The following is a 20456-nucleotide window of genomic DNA, read 5'->3' as shown; positions in this document are numbered from 1 at the left end:
GATCATTCAACTCGGCACCTGCGGGAAGCATGGCTGTGGAAAATCGACCAGGTTCGCTTCGTGGTAGCTACTAAGCCAATCAGAGGAGGATGATCAGGCCAGGTTCAGCTAGCTCGCATTCTCACTGAATGTACTCGGATGGTTTGGGCCTGAGCCCTGGACGCCTCCGCCGGCGCTTGGCCGCAGCATGAAAGATCACCGGGGACAACCATCTTCAGATGGATATGGAAGGAATATCCGAATCAGTAGCTAGGATGTGCTCAATGAAACCAATAGCATGATTTTAATAGCTTGAGTGTGAGGTGATGTTGTCCAAGAAGTTCCCAATGCCTTCCATTTGTATGAGTAGCTTATCGGAACTAGACATAAATACAGCGAGTGTCATCTCTATTACGGTTGTAAGACGAAACACTAGGCTATAGTGGCATGTGAGAAGAAGGAAGATACTATATATGAGAGTTATTGGTACGGACATCTTTCATTATGAGGTAGCACGGTGGGCATCTTTCTCGTCTTGCCATGCTAAAATGCAGGCGGAGGTATACAGTAAAGGGAAGCAAGTGGAGTTGGATCTTCAGCCAACCAATAACATTGAGAGGCTGGTTACTCCTTGTAGGCCACCTACCCCAGCCGTCTACAAGATTAATGTCGACGCAAGTTTTATGGAGGCCATTGGAGCTGCGAGCGTGGGGTGGTTGTTAGAAATCACCGTGGACAAGTGATCTTATCCTCCTGGGATTATATTGGTGCTTGCTATAGCGTCGAGGAAGCGGAACTTAGAGCGTCCTTGTCCGGCCTATATATTGGTATGACTCTAGACATGCCCGTCATTTTGGAAACTGATTGTTCCTTTGTGGCCCCCGTTTTTGAAGATTATGTGGACAGATCATCCCTTGTTGATCTAAAGAAAGAAGTTGTAGATGTCTCAAAGTTGTTGGTGAATTTACAGATTTCTAAAATCAACAGGAGGGCTAATATGGTAGCTCATGAGATTGCAAAGTTTAGTTTTGATAATAGATCTGATGGTTTTCTGTTTCTTTCCGTTCCGCCCTGCATGGCAAAGTTTGTTATGAATGATTGTACGAACATTTAAGTTAATTAATACATGGAGGGGTTTTTCAGAAAAAAATATGAGGTAGCACGGTGAGGTAGGTGAGCAGGCACTATCTCAAAGGAAAAAAAATGTCTGAATCCAGAAGTTTTTTTCATTGCACAAGATACCAAGATAATTATTTGTTGGCCAAAGTATTTTAGTTATTATAGTAGTACACAAATGTACAAATAAAATTAGTTTTCCATTAACATTTAAAATATTTAGGTCACATTATTACTGAACAATTACCACTAATGATGAGCCAAAAACGCACACAAGTGATGAGCAGGCCGGCCGTCACTCGCCACTGGCTTACCCCCAGGCCTGGTATTTTCTGAAGATTTTAAGAAAAATGAATTCCTACACATTTACGGAAATCACCTCGGCATATTACTGAAACCACCTTGGCACATGTACAAGAAATTTTTCAACGCAACATCAAAATGTGAGGTTGTTTTGACCATTGTTTAATCGAATTGACAACACGATAGCACAACGGAGTAGAATCATCCAGGGTTAGCATGATTTCAACAAAAAGCCCTTCCCTTGTCCGAGAGGGCACATCCAGTGACTACAAGGCTAGGCCATTGCTTTTTTTTTTCTTCCCCTACAATAGGGCAAAGTGTCAGTTTCTGCGTTGGTTCACACCGTGGGCTTGATTGGACCAAATAGTGCATGTGCGCTTTTTAAACATTTTCTTTTGTGAGGGTAACCATTGTTTTATCATTTGGGTTACTTTTTTTTAACACTTTATAACCGCAGATGTTCATAGACACGTACATGCACCCACTTGGTGCACTCTCAGCCGCCGCCATGTGTCATTGCTCTGGGCGCTACCTTCGGATTTTGTTTTATTTTTATTTTTTCGCATGTATTTTCAGCTTTTTAACGGGTTTTCCCGGGTTTTTTTTACTTTTTGGTTTCCACCGGTCTTCCTTAGCTTTTGGACCAAAAAATTAAAAAAATTGCGCAAAAAACAAGTTTTTTTCCTCCACGAGAGGCATGGTTGTGCCTCCCGGAAACAGAAAAGGACATGTTTTCTGGGGGTTTTTCACGAGACGCGCGTTTTTGCTTCCGCGAGAGGCACGGCCGTGCCTCTCGAAACAAAAAAAAACATGTTTTCTGTTTGTTTTCTTACGTGAGAGGCACGTTTTTGCTTCTACAAGAGGCACTGTTTTTGCGAGAGGGATGGTTGTGCTTTCGCTATAGGCACTATTTTACTTTTACGAGAGGCACGGTTGTGCTTTCACGATAGGCACTATTTTGCTTCTGTGGGAGACACGGTTGTGCTTTCGCAAGAGTCATGGGCTCTTTCGGAAGGAGAAAAAAAGTGCTCCCGGTTTGGTATTTTTGTCTGTTTTTTTTCGTGAAAAAAAGTTCGTCAAAACCTATGAACATGGAATCTAGTTTTGAAGATCTCGACGCAAGGAATCCAACGATGAAAATGGTTCGAGATTTGGACACACGAGATAAAATGTTTGGAATAAATAGATGTACAAAAAAAAGAAAAACTCACAAGTTGCGACAAGTGGCACGCATGTTGCAAAAATTATACATCAATACATAAATGATTTTAAATATTAATAATCTATATGAAAATGTTGAATGTGTATAGAAAACTTTCGTGGTGTATAGGAAAAATGTACAATGTATGAAAAAAAATTGACATCAAAATATATGATTGAAAAAAATGTTAATCATGTACTTTAAAAATGTGAAAAGTGTATAGGGAAAAAAATTTATGTATACAAAATTATAAAATCTGTATGAGAAAAATAAACACCAAAATATATATTTGAAAAATATGAATTGTTCATTTGAAAAACTTAAACATGTAAAAAAAATGGATGTATATGAAAAGTATTGACTTGTGCTAAATAAAAGAAAACCGAGAAACAAACGAAGAAATCCAAAACAAAAGAAAAGGAAATGTAAACAATCATAGAAACCCGAGAGAGAAACCAGAGTAAAACTGAAAATACAACAAAGAAACTCGAAATAAAAAGAAAAACTCACAGAAAGCAGAAAGAACTCAAAAAAATCATTGCAAGACAGCCATGAGTAGTCGTGCTACAGTAATGGGCCATCCCATAACTACAGGGAGAGGCTGGCTGCGGGGGAGGAGGGGAGGCGAGCAAACGCACACCCCGGCCCAGGGAGGTGTAGCCCGGTCTGGAGGCTTCCCGACCCGAACGTTCGGGAAACGTGGGATTCCAGAGGCCTCGCGCCGCATCCAGCCACATCCCTCCACGTCCCGCCCCCAATTCCAATTGGGAAATGTTTACACCCGGTGCGCCGGACGCACACGACGCGTTGGATCGAAGCAAATCTGCGTCATGCGTCCTCTCCCAGATCCTTCTTTCTTTCTTCTCACTCCCCGGCGAACCACCACCGCCAGGTGAGCTCGCGCGGCCGCGCGCGCCTCGCCCCGTGCCCCGCCGCTGACCAACAACCTCTCTCCCGCCTCCCCCTTTTGCGCCCCAGGCCCACCCCCTACTGTTTTTTGGGGCTTCTTCGCATGCTCCGTGGTGCACAGATGCTCCCGGGACGGAGGTAACGGGACCGTATCGGGGCGCCGCGACGGAGGTGCTGGGACCGCGCCGGGGGCACCATGCCGAGCCATGCCGACGAGCCTCCATGGACGACCACGGTGAAGGTTGCGACGCCAACGAGCGGACAACGATGCTGGAGCCATCATTTTGTTTTGCTTCGACCGGCAAAATTCAGAGCTGGAACCACAGCTATTTTTTTGTTGCAACCGATAAGTGAGTTGGAAACACAGTTGGTTTTTGCTACAACTATATCATTTTTTTGCTACATCTGGCGTCTCTATTTGCTACAATCTTTCGACGATGTAGTTTGGCCAAAGACGACAAACAACTGCAACTGGGAGATCAGAAAAGTTGCAACCCACGCCGCAAAAAGGTACGACCGGCAACAAAAAAAGCTACAACTATCGGACTGACGTGTTGCAACCAAAGACGGCAAACTTGTGGCCGGCGACAGCAGATAGCTGCAACCTACGACCAGGAGCTGCAACCGGCGTCCAGTTTTGCTACAACCTGCATTTTGCCGTGCTACCATCGGCGTCGAGTTTTGCTACAACCAAAATCAACAGTTGGAAAAAAAGCTTCAACCGGCGGTGTTTTTTGCTGCCACCGTTGATGAATTTTGCTACAACCTTTAATCAGGGGTTCCGGCGGGGGCGCTGGACTGCGAGCGGCGAGGCGCGGGACTGCAAGCTGCTGGAGCTACAACCGGCGACTGGCGTTGCCGGAGCCGCGGCCATCACCAGCGAGGGGAGCTGCAACCCACGGGCGAAGTTTTTGCTGCATGTGGATCCCGGCGAGAAACATGAGAGAAGACGGCGGAGACCGGCGGTGAGCGCGGCGACCGGTGATGAGTGCGGCATCCAGTAGCGGGGGGAGGTGGCGGAGAAAGGAGGTCCAGGTGACGGGGTGACGGCCGGCGGCCGGGAGAGGAGAGGAAGAAGGAGAAGGGAAGTCAACACGGGGGATCGAACGGCTCCTAATTGCGCGCATGAAACGGCTAGGGCTGGACCGGCCGAAACTGTTCGGCCGGTGCGCCGTCGCCTAGCATCGGCCATTCCAATTCCCACACCATGCATGGGTTTGTCTCAAAAAATCAGCATACCATGGGCACATTATTCTAGTACATGCCAATGCGGGTCACACATGCTCGGCATGTCACTGGTATTATCTTCAAGACTTCAGAAAAAGAAAACTAAATTCCTTCACATTTATGAAAATCACGTCGGCACATCACTGAAACCACCTCAGCGCATGTAAAAGAAAAACGTCAGCACACCATCGAATTGAATCGTCCGCGATTAGCATGATTTTGACAAAAGCCCTGTCATAGTATCATATCCAGTGACTAGAAACGGCTTGGCTATCGACTTTTTTCCTTCCCAAACAACATGGCTAAGGGTCACTTGCTGCGTTGGTTCACACTGGGGGGTTGATAGGACCAAACACTGCATGTGTGCGCTTTCTTAGCATTTTCTTTTGTGAGGGAATCGAGTTTTCAGTATTTGGGTTACTTTTTTCACCTTGGCATTTGTGTTACTAAAATTTTCCATCATGGCTCATTTTATTGATTTGGTAGAATAGTACATCATTTGCCAAGGCATTAGTCGGCCTAGACTGTTCTGGAGGGCTCTCGTGCCTCCACAACCCGAACATTCTTTTTTTTTTTTGAAACGGAGGCAAAAGATTTGTCTCATCTATTAAATAAGGAGAGAATAGAGTTTAGAGTTTTACAACACACCCACAGGCACGGCATGACAATTACTCGCCCGCAAAAATATACCCTAATTTCTTTGCACCGGCGGTCACCCAAAGCTTGGCCTCGTCGATGATGGCGGCGAGTAGGATGTTCGGTGGCGCACTCTTATGACGAAACACCCGAGCGTTTCGTTCCTTCCAAATGGTCCACGAGACAAGCATGGTGAGAGAGGTCAAAGCTTGCCGGTTGGGGTTACGGTTGTCGGTTCTTTTGTCCCACCATTCGAAGACGGATTCGTCCATGTGCCACCCGGACGTATCCATGTGCGCGAGACCAAGCAACTCAATGAGAGCCTTCCATAGCCGAATCGTATAGCGACACTTGAAGAAAAGGTGGGCACCTGTTTTTTGTTCCCTATTGCAAAGCTTGCAGAGGCCACAATTTGGCCAACCTCGCCTCTCTAAACGATTGGCGGTCCAAATCCTATCCTGCAATGCCAACCATGCAAAAAATTTGACCTTTGGAGGTGCCCATGCCTTCCAAACCATGCGATCCAAGGGGCAAAAGTCAAGCCTAGGAATTGGGCCTGGTACGCGGTGGCCGCCGTGTATATCCCGTCGTTCGCGTGCTTCCAGACGATGGCATCTTCGGTTTGCTCGTGCAGGTGAAAATCATTTAGGAGCATCCATAGAGTGAAAAATTCCTGAATATGGGCGGCGGAGACAACCGTGATGTGGATGATCTTGAGGATCCAAGCGTTCCCCTTGAGGGCCTCACGAACCTTCCAGTTCTTTCTTGTCGAGGCCGCAAAGATGAGAGGTGCAATATCCTTGGGTTTGCGTCCAAGAAGCCACGGGGAGTCCCAAAAAGGCGTTTTGGCGCCATCTCCCACCATGATAGTCGTAGAGGCATAGAAAAACTCGTAGTCCTCCTCGGTGCAGGGGTTTCCCAGTCCAACCCATAATTTGCGGGGATCATTCCATTCAAACCACAGCCACCGCAGCCGCAGAGCACGCGTAAATTTGTCGGTGTTGAGCACTCCAAGGCCGCCGTATTGTTTTGGTCTACAAACCACTTCCCAGTTAACCTTGCATTTGGCTCCCGTTGTCTTGTCTGCACCGGACCAAAGGAAAGCCCTCTCAATCTTGTTTAGGCTATCAAGAGAGCCTTGAGGCACGACGAGGGGCGTGATGGAGAACACCGCTTGGGAGGAGATGACCGACCTAACAAGTGTCGTACGACCAATGGTAGTGATGTTTTGTCCCTCCCAGGTCACCAGTTTCCCGGCTGCCTTATCCTCAAGATATTGGAAATCCACCTTCTTTAACTGCCAAACTGAAAGTGGTAAGCCAAGGTATTTTACCGGGAAAGAGGCCCGTGTTGCCGGCATACTCTCAAGGATTTGCTCAAGATCAAGGTGGTTGCAACGAATAGGCACAATCGAGCTTTTCTGGAAGTTGGAGCAAAGGCCTGTCACGTCCCCAAAGCCTCTTAGAATAGAGGCGAGATTGTCGATGTCCCGCTTGATAGGAGCCACAAAGACCGCTGCGTCATCCGCATACAGGGAGGTACGCACCATGGACCCGCGACCACGGATCTTGTGGAGGAGTCCCTTTCTCGTCGCCAAGTCGAGGATCTTGTGCAAGGGGTCAACTGCCAGAACAAAGAGGAGGGGGGAAATGGGGTCTCCCTGCCGGAATCCACGACCATGCTTGACCGGAGGACCAGGCAACCCATTTAACATAATCCGAGATGAAGAAGATGATAATAACGCAGCAATCCAAGCCCGGAATTTTGGAGGGAAGCCCAATCGTTGGAGAAGTTCCAGGATGTATCCCCACTTGACCGAGTCAAACGCCTTCTTTATATCAAGCTTGAAGAGGAGTGCGGGCGTTTTGCATTTGTGAAGGCGCCGGGCGAAATTTCGAACATACATGAAGTTGTCATGGATACTTCTCCTTTTGATGAATGCACTCTGGACGTTGGAGACAAGATCGTCCATGTGGGGTGCAAGCCGGAGCGAGAGAATCTTGGCAATGATTTTAGCGATGGCGTGGATGAGGCTAATGGGCCTATAGTCAGAGATTTCTTCCGTGCCATCCTTTTTTGGCAATAGAACAATGTTGGCCGAATTTAGCCACTGAAGGTTGAAGGTGTGTAGAGAATCAAAACGTTGAATGACCTCCATGATCGAATGCTTGATGGTTCCCCAACACTTCTTGAAGAACATCCCCGTGAATCCGTCCGGGCCCGGCGCCTTATCACTAGGCATCTCCTTAATAGCCTCCCAAACCTCGTCCTCGGTGATGGCGGAGTCGAGGTCTTGCAAAGCGTGATTCTCTATGCCCAATTCCTCCCAATTGAAATCCTTGTTACACGTGCTTGCCCGCCCCATTCTGGAAACCCGAACATTCTGGAAACGTGGAATTCCAGACACCTCGCGCCCCAGCCACATCCCCTCCACGTCTCGCCCCCAATTCCCACACCAACCCTCACAGAGAATTAAAAGCGATGTCCCCAGCAAGCAAATCTGGCGACCCTAGAGACACCTCCTCACCGCCCTAGCAACCATCTTCTCCGGATGTGGGTGGAAGAGAACTAGAGATATGATATCATGGACTCATCAACAACGGTGACACACCACATGGAACTAACATGTACTATAATGCTCATGAAAACATGAACTGATGGTATGCAGCAATAATAAAATGTAAAAGAAGCTTTTGGTGCCACACTAGATGTCTTCATTGGGTTAGCTTGGCGGTCTCAAAAATCTCAATATTTCACAACTATTTTTTGAGTGTGCGCGTACTTCCTCCGTTTCTTTTTAGTTCACATATAAGGTTTGGTCAAAGTCAATTTTTTGTAGAATTTGACTAACTTTATATTAAAAAATATAGACATTCACAATATGAAATCAATATTATCAAATGCACCATGAAACGTACTTTCATACTGTATAGTTTTAGTATTGTATATGTTTATATATTTTTATATAAATTTAGTCAAACTTTGTGTAGTTTGACTTTGACCAAATCTTATATGCAAAGTAAAAAGAAACGGAGGAAATATATGTGATATCTGGTGCACATGATTCCATAAATCACACCGGGGGGAGAAACTCACTGGCCACCTGAAACTGTACATCTGCACGCGTGCAGGTCCTCTGGGACCACAGTTCATGAAGAGCTTGAATTTGAACTTTCCATCCCAACCAAGGTTTGGCTTGGGGATTGTGATGCTAATACGCATACAAGTTCAGTGTGTAAAACTTGACATGTTTTTCACGGTGTTTTGCATGCCCTACTAGGGAATATTTGAATGTGTTTGCAGTAGCTTGGCCTGCATGTGCATTTTTCACCAACGTACAAATGGATGAGAAATGCAAAGATGGAGACATATTTTTTTGAAATAGAGAGTTGTATTAATTAAGTAGAGAAAATATAGTTCGTACAATCGTGCAAGGCCTCGCTCAATACATAGGTTGGCACCGTGTCTTGCATAACCCCACCACGCAACTCTCTACGCCCCAACTGGGCAAGACTATGAGCTAACCTATTTCCCCTTCTATCTACTTTGCAAAGACGGAGACGTATTGGAGCTGCAAAAATCTCTAATGCCACTGCAAGTCAAATTAAATGTGTCCGTGTACCATTGCCATAATGCTTTGCTAGCTACTAAGCCGTCCAGAGGAGGAGGATCTGGCCTGGTTCAGCTAGGTCGCAGTGACTTGGATTCTGAATTTTGGAGGGACTGGAGCCTGCTTTCCAATATGCACTTCGCCGGAAAGTACTCACACCGGTGACAACTCTCTTCGGATAGATACGGAATTTTGGAGGCTAGTCGAGGTGCCATAGTGGAACCACAGACCGATCCAGTAGTCGGGACGTGCTCGATGAAATCAATAGCATGATTTTCATAGCTTTAGTGTGACTAGATGATGTCCAAGAAGTTCTCAATGCCTCCCATTTCTATGAGTAGCTTACCGAAACTAGACATAAATACAATGAGTGGCATTCTCTATTAGGGTGGTAAGACGGAACACTAGGCAAGTGGCATGGGAGAAGGAGGAAGATTCTATATATGAGAATTATTGATAGGCACGTCTTTCATTATGAGGTACCACGTTGAGGAAGGTGAGCAAGCACTATCTCTCAAAGAAAAAAATGTCTGAATTCTGGAGTTTTGTCATTGCACAAGATACCAAAATAATTATTTATTTGCGAAAGTATTTTAGTTATATAGTAGTACACACATGTATAAATAAATTTAGTTTTACATTGACATTTAAAATATTTAGGTCACATTATTACAATACAATTACCATTAATTGGCCAAAAATGCATACAAGTGACGAGCAGGCCGGCCGGCACTCACCACTGGCATTCCACAAAACACATACAAAGACTTAGACTCTGGTGTGCTGATTTCACCACAAGGAATCTAACCATCTGAACCGTTCTACCTCAACAATTGTGTTACTAATCTTTTTAACGACGTATATTGGGTAGGGCTCATCACGGGCGCGACTATGTGTCGTTAAGGTCTCGCCCGAAGCGGGCAACAATGGGCCTGCCTAACGCGCTGGAGATTCATAGGCCTTAGGCGCTTGTTTATTCACAAGCTTTTAGTTTTTTTCTTTTCTTGTTTACTTGTTTTTTATTTTTTAATATTCTAAATATATATATATTATAAAAATTAATTTGCATAAAATTTTAAATAAATGTTATGGATGCATTTGAAAACTAGTAAACGTTTATAGAAAAATGTTTCTTATGTATAGAAAAAAGTACAACGTGTATGAAAAAGTAGACATCAAAACACACACACACACAGAGATATATATATACACATCAAAAAATGTTTCTTATGTACTCATCAAAAAATATTTTTATACACATTTTACTATGTGTATAGAAAACGTTTCTGGTGTATAGGAAAAATGTACAATGTATGAAAAAAATTGACATCAAAACATATGTTTGAAAAAAATATCAATGATGTAAAATAGAAATGTTAAATGTGTATAAGAAAAATGTTTTTTATGTATACGAAAATATACAATCTGTATGAGAAAATAAACATCAAAACATAAATCTGGGAAATATTAATCATGTACTTGAAAAATGTTAAACGTTTCTTACGTATACAAAAAAGATACAATATATATGGAAAAAAGTAGACATCCAAACATATATCTCAAAAATGTGAAACATGTATCTGAAAAATGGTTAACGAGTATAAAAAGAATTTTCCTACTATATATGAAAAGTGCACAATCTGCATAAATAAAAAGTAGCTCTCAAAAAAATATAAAAACTATTAATCATGTATTTAAAAATTGATAAAGGTATATAAATGCTTTTATATGTATAAAAAATGCATAATGTTTATGAAAAAAGAAAATATACACGAAAAAATATATTTTACAAGTACGAAATGTTTGATTGAAGAAAATAAACATGCAAAAAATGTAGTTGATGTATATGATATGAATGTAGACTTTTGTTAAATAAAAGAAAACCGAGAAACAAACGAGGAAAGCCAAAAGATAAGAAAAAGATCATAGAAAACAAAGAAAAAGCTAGAGAAAACCGAAAGAAAAATAAAAATAAAAAACTCACAGAAAACAGAAAGAACTGAGGAAATCACTGCATGACAGCCCAGAGTAATCGTGCTACAGTACTGGGCCGTCCCATAACTGTAGGACAAGGGGAGAGGAGGGTACATCATCTTCGTGTCCTCCGTCTGCCTGCACTTGGGTTGGGCTTTGGGTGCAGGCTGGTGGCGAACGCCCACTCGGCCCAGGGGTCCAGCCTGGTCTGGAGGCTTCCCGACCCGAACGTTCGGGAAACGTGGGATTCCAGTCTTCCAGAGGCCTCCACGTCCCGCCCCCAATTCCAATCCCCACACCAACCCCACCCCGGCCGAGAATTAAAGCATCTCCGGCGAGACCCCAGCACCCACCTCCAGCTCCTCCTCCTCCTCCCCCCGCCTCCGGAGATCCAGGTAACCTCGCCCAACACACCCGCGCGGTCGATTCCCGCTCTATCTCGGCGAGCGGTGCTCATACCGCCGTGATTCGCTGCCGCGGAGATGGAGCGCGGGCGGGGCGGGAGGGACGGCCCCTTCGGCGGATTCGGCCGCCTGGGGGGCGCCCCGATGCCCGGCCTCTTCGGCGGGGGCAGGGACCCCTTCGACGACCCCTTCTTCACGCAGCCCTTCGGGGCCAGGATGGGCGGCCCTGGAGGAATGTTCGGGCCGATGGGCGGCGGCCCCGGCATGTTCGGCGCCTTCGGGCCCGGGGACGGGTTCCTTGAGCAAGCTCCCGCGAGGAGCGGTGCTGTCATCACGGAGATTGATGAGGACGAAGAGGGGGGCGACGGGGAGCGCGGCGGCCGGGAGGCGAACCGCGGGGCGTATGTTCAGGAGCCGGATGATGGGAATGATGGTAGGGCTGGGATGAGATTGGTTCAGTTTCTTCACCATTCATGTGCTGTTTCCTGGGACGCCATGTGGCTCTGAGTTTTTCGTGTGATGTGTTTATGTGTTTGTAGGGATGCAGGGGGGTCAGGTCCAGCTGCGGCGTGATCCCAGCAGGGCGAACGGTGGCGGCCAGCCGCAGTCGCGTTCGTTCACCTATCAGAGCTCCACGGTGACTTATGGTGGGATTAATGGAGCCTATTATACCGCTTCCAAGACCCGGAGGAGTGGCAGCGATGGGGTAGGCAAATTACTGATATGGGACTAATTCACTTGATTCGTTTGCTTTGTGGTAATCAGAACTGATACTGATTAGTGTGTTTCGTGCAGATTACTGTCGAAGAAAGCAAGGAAGCAGACACTACGACTAAAGAGGCCACTCATAGGATCTCCAGGGGAATTCATGATAAGGTAGCCAGATGGCCCCTTGATATGTTCGTTCACCGACCTACTAAATAATTAAGTAATTAAAGTCATATTGAGTAAGTCTATGCACACTGGATTGAAACATGTCATATTGGTAAATTTTAGAGCCCAGTCCCTTTTATGAGACAGAGTTGGATTATCAGATAAACCAATTGAATCAGGAATGATGACACATATAACTTGTACTATCAAAAGCTTAGGACATATCTAGTGAATATGAGTTTGCAGCTTTTTTTCGTTGTATTGATCAATTGAACCAGCAGTGACATGTATAACTTGTCTGTAAAGCTGGGGTTATATATCCCCTGGATTTTGGTTCCTGGCTCATTTCTTAATTTATTCTAGGGACACTCGGTAACAAGGAAGCTGAAATCAGACGGGAAGGTGGACAGTACACAGATACTGCACAATCTCAATGAAGGTTTATTTTGTACTTCTAGCTTTCCCTGCTCTGATGTGCCCACAGTACACTTCTTATATGTCATTAACAATATTTTCCTATACAGATGAGTTACCTGGATTTGAAGAATCATGGAAGGGCAATGCTGGACAACACTTACCAGGCTGGAACCAAAATGCTGGTATATCTAATGGTGACAACTCTGGTAAGCAATATCTATCTCTTGTTTCGTCGTAACATGCACAAATTTGATGCCATCTAGAATGGTGCCAACTACACAGAGATATTGCAGTATTTCTTTCTCTGGCAGAAAAATTATCTCCTGCATCTTAAAATGGGCTGGAAATGACAAACAAAATGCATTCAAGTAGAAAGGGGTCAGATTGGACATTTCCATGTGAACAGCTTCCTAGTGGGGCACCAATTACAATTGCAGTGCTGGAGAACAATTGTTAGACATTATTGATTGCTCAAATATGAAGTTGGACTGAGAAGTTGGACATGTGAAATGTTTTTGGTGCCTGTTCAGCAAATGTTAACATGACCCGACTTGAAACTGAAACTAGTTACTCCCTGGAGGCTGGATGATCCTCGAAGGGGTGATTATTTGGTTCTATGAGGTCTGTTTTGATGGGATGTAAAGACTAGGTCCAGTTCCAGTTTTTACCTTAGCTTTGACTTTTGTTTACTGGGTTTTCCGCGGGCTTGAGAGATCAAATGAAGTGCCAGATAACCTGTTCACAAGTGTTGATGTGGCTGTTGTCTTTTTCATCAAGTATGACAAACTGACTGATGGGAAATTAAGCATTGATGGAGTATAACTGTGTGTTATGGTCGAATGTAGCAAGATAATTAGATGAATATACACTCGCGGGCCTGATAACAAACAGGCCATTGGTGCACAAATTTGCTGTTCTGCCTAGCATTACAACTACAATTTGCGATTAAACGGACACCATGTGGTTCTTTAACATGTTGATTGGCTTGTACTCGCTGAGATGATTTGTCTAATACCATCATGGCACATCATTTATATATTTGTGAGCATACTCATTTGCATGGCGCTGCCTTCTCTAACCATCAAGTATGTACTGATTATTCACAACAGGAAACCGTGGTACCAACGGTGCCAGGCAGCCTGCACAGAACTGGGCGCTCCCCGGAATGCAGCAACAGCGTGATCCAAGGAGGCACGACAACGGGCAGCCAAAGCCAAAGTCATCGCGGATCATCCCAATCTCCTGAAGGGTGAAGAGAGGCCCGATGAGGCGTGATGGCCGGGTCAAAATCACAACTCATCCCATGATCTCGTGCAGAGGGAATGGCCGAATCCACGGAGCAAATGAATAAAGCACTGCTGCTTTGCGCAAGCAGTTCAGCTTCGAGTGTACGTTCCCCTAGCTAGATATGAGTAGGAAGCTAAACTGGAAGTGATGGAGGCCTGGAGGTCCGGATGCGATCTGCTATGTGCCACCGCTCGGCCGCGCCCTGTACCCTGTATCGTGAATACATTCTGTGATTGAGTCTATTGTGTTTACTGTCTGATCTGCCTGTAAAGATATGCTATAAGCTCTACTATCTGTAATGTCCCTTGGTGCCGGGTTACACGAATAACCCTAGAAGAATACAAGCTGTGTTCCTGTGGATGGTTGCTTAATAAAACTGGTATTTTCTGTGTTAAGCTTGTGCACTGGTGCTTGGCTGAGGGTGTCCAATCAATTCTTCACGAATCTTTGACGCGTTTTAGCAGTTTTTATGTGTTACGTAGGACTAAAAGTTTTTATGTGTTACGTAGGACTAAATTGGTGTGTGGGTATTTATCCGCTCGCCTACACGTTCTTTTTCGCCACACGGGGTTGGTGTGTGGGCGTTTAACAATTCGCCCACACATCAGTTTTTACGCACGCAGAGGGGGCTGGTGTGTGGGTGTTTATCACTTCGCCCACATGCCCGTCTCCTCGCCCACATCCAAAGCTGACAGTTGCCATGTGTCTTTGCAGGGTACATGACAACTGCCTTAGCTTTGCTTGTAAGCAGATAGTAACTCTTTTTTTACTCGAGTTGTCATGTGTTTTTGCATGGTACATGGCATCTGTCCTATCGTGCACGTAAACAGATGGCAACTCTTTCTCTTTACATGGCAACTGCCCTAGCGTGCTTGTGAGCACACGGCAACTCTCTCTTTCACCCAAACATGTTTTTTTGCCATGCCTTTTTGTAGTGCTACAGGCAACTGCCTAGTGTTAGTGGGTGGCAACTCCTAAAGTTTTGAAATCATGGCAACTGCAGTAGACCAGACCATACATGTAAACTGCAGTTGAGCAACCATGGCAATGTTGGGGAATGTTGCAGAAAATAAAAAAATTTCTACGATTTCACCAAGATCCATCTATGAGTTCATCTAGCAACGAGTGATCGGATTGCATCTACATACCTTTGTAGATCACGCGCGAAAGCGTTCAAAGAACGGGGATGAGGAAATCGTACTCGACGTGATCCAAATCACCGGAGATCCTAGCGCCGAACGGACGGCACCTCCGAGTTCAACACACGTACGGTCAGCGTGACGTCTCCTCCTTTTTGATCCAGCAAGGGGGAGGAAAGGTTGATGAAGATTCAGTAGCACGACGGCATGGTGGTGGATGCAGCAGTCACCGCAGCAGGGCTTCGCCGTTCTTCTGCGAGAGGGAGAGGTGTAGCAGGGGAGAGGGAGGCGCCAAGAGTCAAGGGTCCGGCTGCCCCTCCCTCCCCCCCTTTATATAGGCTCCCCAAGGGGGGGCGCCGGCCCTAGGAGATGGGGTCTCCTAGGAGGGGCGCCGGCCAAGGGTGGAGTGGCCCCCAAGGCAAGTGGGGCGCCTCCCCCCTACCCTAGGGTTTCCAACCCTAGGCGCAGGGGATGGGCCAAGGGGGCGCACCAGCCCACTATGGGCTGGTTTCCCTCCCCACTTCAGCCCATGGGGCCCTCCGGGATGGGTGGTCCCATCCGATGGACCCCCGGGACCCATCCGGTGGTCCCGATACAATACCGGTGACCCCCGAAACTCTTTCAATGGTCGAAACTGCACTTTCTATATATAATTCTTCACCTCCGGACCATTCCGGAACTTCTCGTGACGTCCGGGATCTCATCCGGGACTCCGAACAATTTTCGGGTTACTGCATATTCATATCTCTACAACCCTAGCGTCACCGAACCTTAAGTGTGTAGACCCTACGGGTTCGGGAGACATGTAGACATGACCGAGATGGCTCTCCGGTCAAATAACCAACAGCGAGATCTGGATACCCATGTTGGCTCCCACATGCTCCTCGATGATCTCATCGGATGAACCACGATGTCGAGGATTCAAGCAACCCCGTATACAATTCTCTTTGTCAATCGGTACGTTACTTGCCTGAGATTCGATCGTCGGTATCCCAATACCTCGTTCAATCTTGTTACCGGCAAGTCACTTTACTCGTACCATAATGCATGATCCCGTGACCAGACACTTGGTCACTTTGAGCTCATTATGATGATGCATTACCGAGTGGGCCCAGAGATACCTCTCCGTCATACGGAGTGACAAATCCCAGTCTTGATCCGTGTCAACCCAACAGACACTTTCGGAGATACCCGTAGTATACCTTTATAGTCACCCAGTTACATTGTGACGTTTGGTACACCCAAAGCACTCCTACGGTATCCGGGAGTTACACGATCTCATGGTCTAAGGAAAAGATACTTGACATTGGAAAAACTCTAGCAAATGAACTATACGATCTTGTGCTATGTTTAGGATTGAGTCTTGTCCATCACATCATTCTTCTAATGATGTGATCTCGTTATCAATGACATCCAATGTCTATAGTCAGGAAACCATGACTATCTGTTGATCAACGAGCTAGTCAACTAGAGGCTTACTAGGGACATGTTGGTGTCTATTATTCACACATGTATTACGATTTCCGGATAACACAATTATAGCATGAATAAAAGACAATTATCATGAACAAGGAAATATAATAATAATCCTTTTATTATTGCCTCTAGGGCATATTTCCAATAGTCTCCCACTTGCATTAGAGTCAATAATCTAGTTATATTGTGATGAATCGAACACCCATGGAATTCTGGTGTTGATCATGTTTTGCTCTAGGGAGAGGTTTAGTCAACGGATCTGCTACATGCAGGTCCGTATGTACTTTACAAATATCTATGTCTTCATCTTGAACATTTTCACGAATGGAGTTTAAGCGACGCTTGATGTGCCTGGTCTTCTTGTGAAACCTGGGCTCCTTGGCAAGTGCAATAGCCCCAGTGTTGTCACAGAAGAGTTTGATCGGCCCCGACGCATTGGGTATGACTCATAGGTCGGTGATGAACTCCTTCACCCAAATTGCTTCATGCGCTGCCTCCGAGGCTGCCATGTACTCCGCTTCACATATAGATCCCGCCACGACGCTCTGCTTGCAACTGCACCAGCTTACTGCCCCACCATTCAAAATATACACGTATCCGGTTTGTGACTTAGAGTCATCCAGATCTGTGTCGAAGCTAGCGTCGACGTAACCCTTTACGACGAGCTCTTCGTCACCTCCATAAACAAGAAACATTTCCTTAGTCCTTTTCAGGTACTTCAGGATATTCTTGACCGCTGTCCAGTGTTCCTTGCCGGGATTACTTTGGTACCTACCTACCAAACTTACGGCAAGGTTTACATCAGGTCTGGTACACAGCATGGCATACATAATAGAACCTATGGCTGAGGCATAGGGGATGACACTCATCTCTTCTATATCTTCTACCGTGGTCGGACATTGAGCTGAGCTCAATTTCACACCTTGCAACACAGGCAAGAACCCCTTCTTAGACTGATCCATATTGAACTTCTTCAATATCTTATCAAGGTATGTGCTTTGTGAAAGACCTATGAGGCGTCTTGATCTATCTCTATAGATCTTGATGCCTAATATATAAGCAGCTTCTCCAAGGTCCTTCATTGAAAAACTCTTATTCAAGTAGGCCTTAATGCTGTCCAAAAGCTCTATATCATTTCCCATCAAAAGTATGTCATCTACATATAATATGAGAAATGCTACAGAGCTCCCACTCACTTTCTTGTAAACGCAGCCTTCTCCATAAGTCTGCATAAACCCAAACGCTTTGATCATATCATCAAAGCGAATGTTCCAACTCCGAGACGCTTGCACCAGCCCATAAATCGAGCGTTAGAGCTTGCACACCTTGTCAGCATTCTTAGGATCGACAAAACCTTCCGGCTGCATCATATACAATTCTTCCTTAAGGAAACCATTAAGGAATGCCATTTTGACGTCCATTTGCCATATCTCATAATCATAGTATGCGGCAATTGCTAACATAATTTGGACGGACTTCAGCTTCGTTACGGGAGAGAAAGTCTCATCGTAGTCAACACCTTGAACTTGCCGATAACCCTTAGCGACAAGTCGAGCTTTATAGATGGTAACATTACCATCCGCGTCCGTCTTCTTTTTAAAGATCCATTTGTTTCCTATCACTCGCCGATCATCGGGCAAGTCTGTCAAAGTCCATACTTTGTTTACATACATGGATCCTATCTCAGATTGCATGGCTTCAAGCCATTTGTTGGAATCTGGGCCCGCCATCGCTTCTTCATAGTTCGAAGGTTCACCGTTGTCTAACAACATGTTTTCCAAGACAGGGTTGCCATACCACTCTGGTGCGGAACGTGTCCTTGTGGATCTACGAAGTTCAGTAGAAACTTGATCTGAAGTTTCATGATCATCATCATTAACTTCCTCTCTAGTCGGTACAGGCACCTCAGGAACATTTTCTTGAGTTGCGCCATTTTCTGGTTCAAGAGGTAATACTTCATCAAGTTCTACTTTCCTCCCACTTACTTCTTTCGAGAGAAACTCCTTCTCTAGAAAGGATCCATTCTTGGCTACAAAGATCTTGCCTTCGGATCTGAGGTAGAAGGTATACCCAATAGTTTCTTTAGGGTATCCTATGAAGACGCATTTTTCCGACTTGGGTTCGAGCTTTTCAGGTTGAAGTTTCTTGACATAAGCATCGCATCCCCAAACTTTTAGAAACGACAGCTTAGGCTTCTTCCCAAACCATAATTCATACGATGTCGTCTCAACGGATTTCGACGAAGCCCTATTTAAAGTGAATGCGGCAGTCTCTAAAGCATAGCCCCAAAATGATAGCGGTAAATCGGTAAGAGACATCATAGATCGCACCATATCTAATAGAGTGCGATTATGACGTTCGGACACACCATTACGCTGAGGTGTTCTAGGCGGCGTGAGTTATGAAACTATTCCACATTTTCTTAAGTGTGTGCCAAATTCATGACTCAAGTATTCTCCCCCACGATTTGATCACAAGAACTTGATTTTCCTGTCACGTTGATTCTCAACCTCACTCTGAAATTTCTTGAACCTTTCAAAGGTCTCAGACTTGTGTATCATTAAGTAGACATACCCATATCTACTCAAGTCATCAGTGAGGGTGAAAACATAACAATAACCACCGCGAGCCTCAACACTCATTGGACCGCACACATCAGTATATATGATTTCCAATAAGTTGGTTGCTCGCTCCATTGTTCCTGAGAACGGAGTCTTGGTCATTTTACCCATGAGGCATGGTTCACACGTGTCAAATGATTCGTAATCAAGAGACTCTAAAAGTCAATCTGCATGAAGCTTCTTCATGCGTTTGACACCTATGTGACTAAGGCGGCAGTGCCACAAGTATGTGGGACTATCATTATCAACCTTACATCTTTTGGTACTCACACTATGAATATGTGTAGCATTACGCTCGAGATTCATTAAGAATAAACCATTCACCATCGGAGCATGACCATAAAACATATCTCTCATATAAATAGAACAACCATTATTTTCGGATTTAAATGAGTAGCCATCTCGTATTAAACGAGATCCTGATACAATGTTCATGCTCAAACTTGGCACTAAATAATAATTATTGAGGTTAAAACTAATCTCGTAGGTAAATGTAGAGGTAACGTGCCGACGGCGATCACATCGACCTTGGAACCCTTCCCGACGCGCATCGTCACCTCGTCCTTCGCCAGTCTCCGCTTATTCCACAGCTCCTGCTTTGAGTTACAAATGTGAGCAACTACACCGGTATCAAATACCCAGGAGCTACTACGAGTACTGGTAAGGAACACATCAATTACATGTATATCACATATACCTTTCGTTTTGCCGGCCTTCTTGTTCGCTAAGTATTTGGGGCAGTTCCGCTTCCAGTGACCACTCTCCTTGTAATAAAAGCACTCAGTCTCGGGTTTGGGTCCATTCTTTGGCTTCTTCCCAGCAGCTTGCTTGCCGGGCGCGGCAACTCCCTTGCCGTCCTTCTTGAAGTTCTTCTTACCCTTGCCTTTCTTGAACTTAGTGGTTTATTCACCATCAACACTTGATGTTCCTTTTTGACTTCTACCTCTGCTGATTTCAGCATTGCAAATACTTCAGAAATGGTCTTTTCCATCCCCTGCATATTGAAGTTCATCACAAAGCTCTTGTAGCTCGGTGGAAGCGACTGAAGGATTCTATCAATGACCGCGTCATCCGGGAGATTAACTCCTAGCTGAGTCAAGCAGTTATGCAACCCAGACATTTTGAGTATGTGCTCGCTGACAGAACTATTTTCCTCCATCTTACAGCTGAAGAACTTGTCGGAGACTTCATATCTCTCGACCCGGGCATGAGCTTGAAAAACCATTTTCAGCTCTTCAAACATCTCGTATGCTCCGTGTCTCTCAAAACGCTTTTGGAGCCCCG

General features: G+C 45.3%; 1 protein-coding gene across 2 annotated transcripts; it reads left to right on the top strand.

The window, feature by feature from the left end:
* The first annotated feature begins 11223 nt into the window (after positions 1-11223).
* LOC119329094 lies at positions 11224-14331 on the top strand. 2 transcript variants are annotated; one of them, XM_037602089.1, is made up of 7 exons: positions 11224-11350; positions 11436-11792; positions 11899-12065; positions 12155-12235; positions 12596-12671; positions 12757-12855; positions 13759-14331. In XM_037602089.1, the coding sequence occupies exons 2-7, from the start codon at positions 11438-11440 to the stop codon at positions 13893-13895; spliced, it is 915 nt and encodes a 304-aa protein (XP_037457986.1). In that variant the 5' UTR covers positions 11224-11350; positions 11436-11437; the 3' UTR covers positions 13896-14331. The 2 variants fall into 2 exon arrangements, with proteins under 2 accessions (XP_037457986.1, XP_037457985.1); XM_037602088.1 differs by having other exon boundaries at positions 11224-11792.
* The last annotated feature ends 6125 nt before the right edge of the window (positions 14332-20456 follow it).

The sequence above is a fragment of the Triticum dicoccoides genome, chromosome 7A (genome assembly GCF_002162155.2).
Source record: "Triticum dicoccoides isolate Atlit2015 ecotype Zavitan chromosome 7A, WEW_v2.0, whole genome shotgun sequence".
In the NCBI taxonomy this organism is placed as follows: domain Eukaryota; kingdom Viridiplantae; phylum Streptophyta; class Magnoliopsida; order Poales; family Poaceae; genus Triticum; species Triticum dicoccoides.
Note: the sequence above shows the minus strand (reverse complement) of the source record. Positions and strands in the feature narration are given on the sequence as shown.

What these genes read in the sequence shown, in the direction of transcription:
- LOC119329094 (XM_037602089.1), top strand. Translation starts at nt 11,438, where the DNA reads ATGGAGCGCGGGCGGGGCGGGAGGGACGGCCCCTTCGGCGGATTCGGC. An exon ending in GGAGGAGTGGCAGCGATGGG is followed by an intron (nt 12,066 to 12,154) that starts GTAGGCAAATTA and finishes TGTTTCGTGCAG; the next exon opens with ATTACTGTCGAAGAAAGCAA. An exon ending in ATCTAATGGTGACAACTCTG is followed by an intron (nt 12,856 to 13,758) that starts GTAAGCAATATC and finishes TATTCACAACAG; the next exon opens with GAAACCGTGGTACCAACGGT.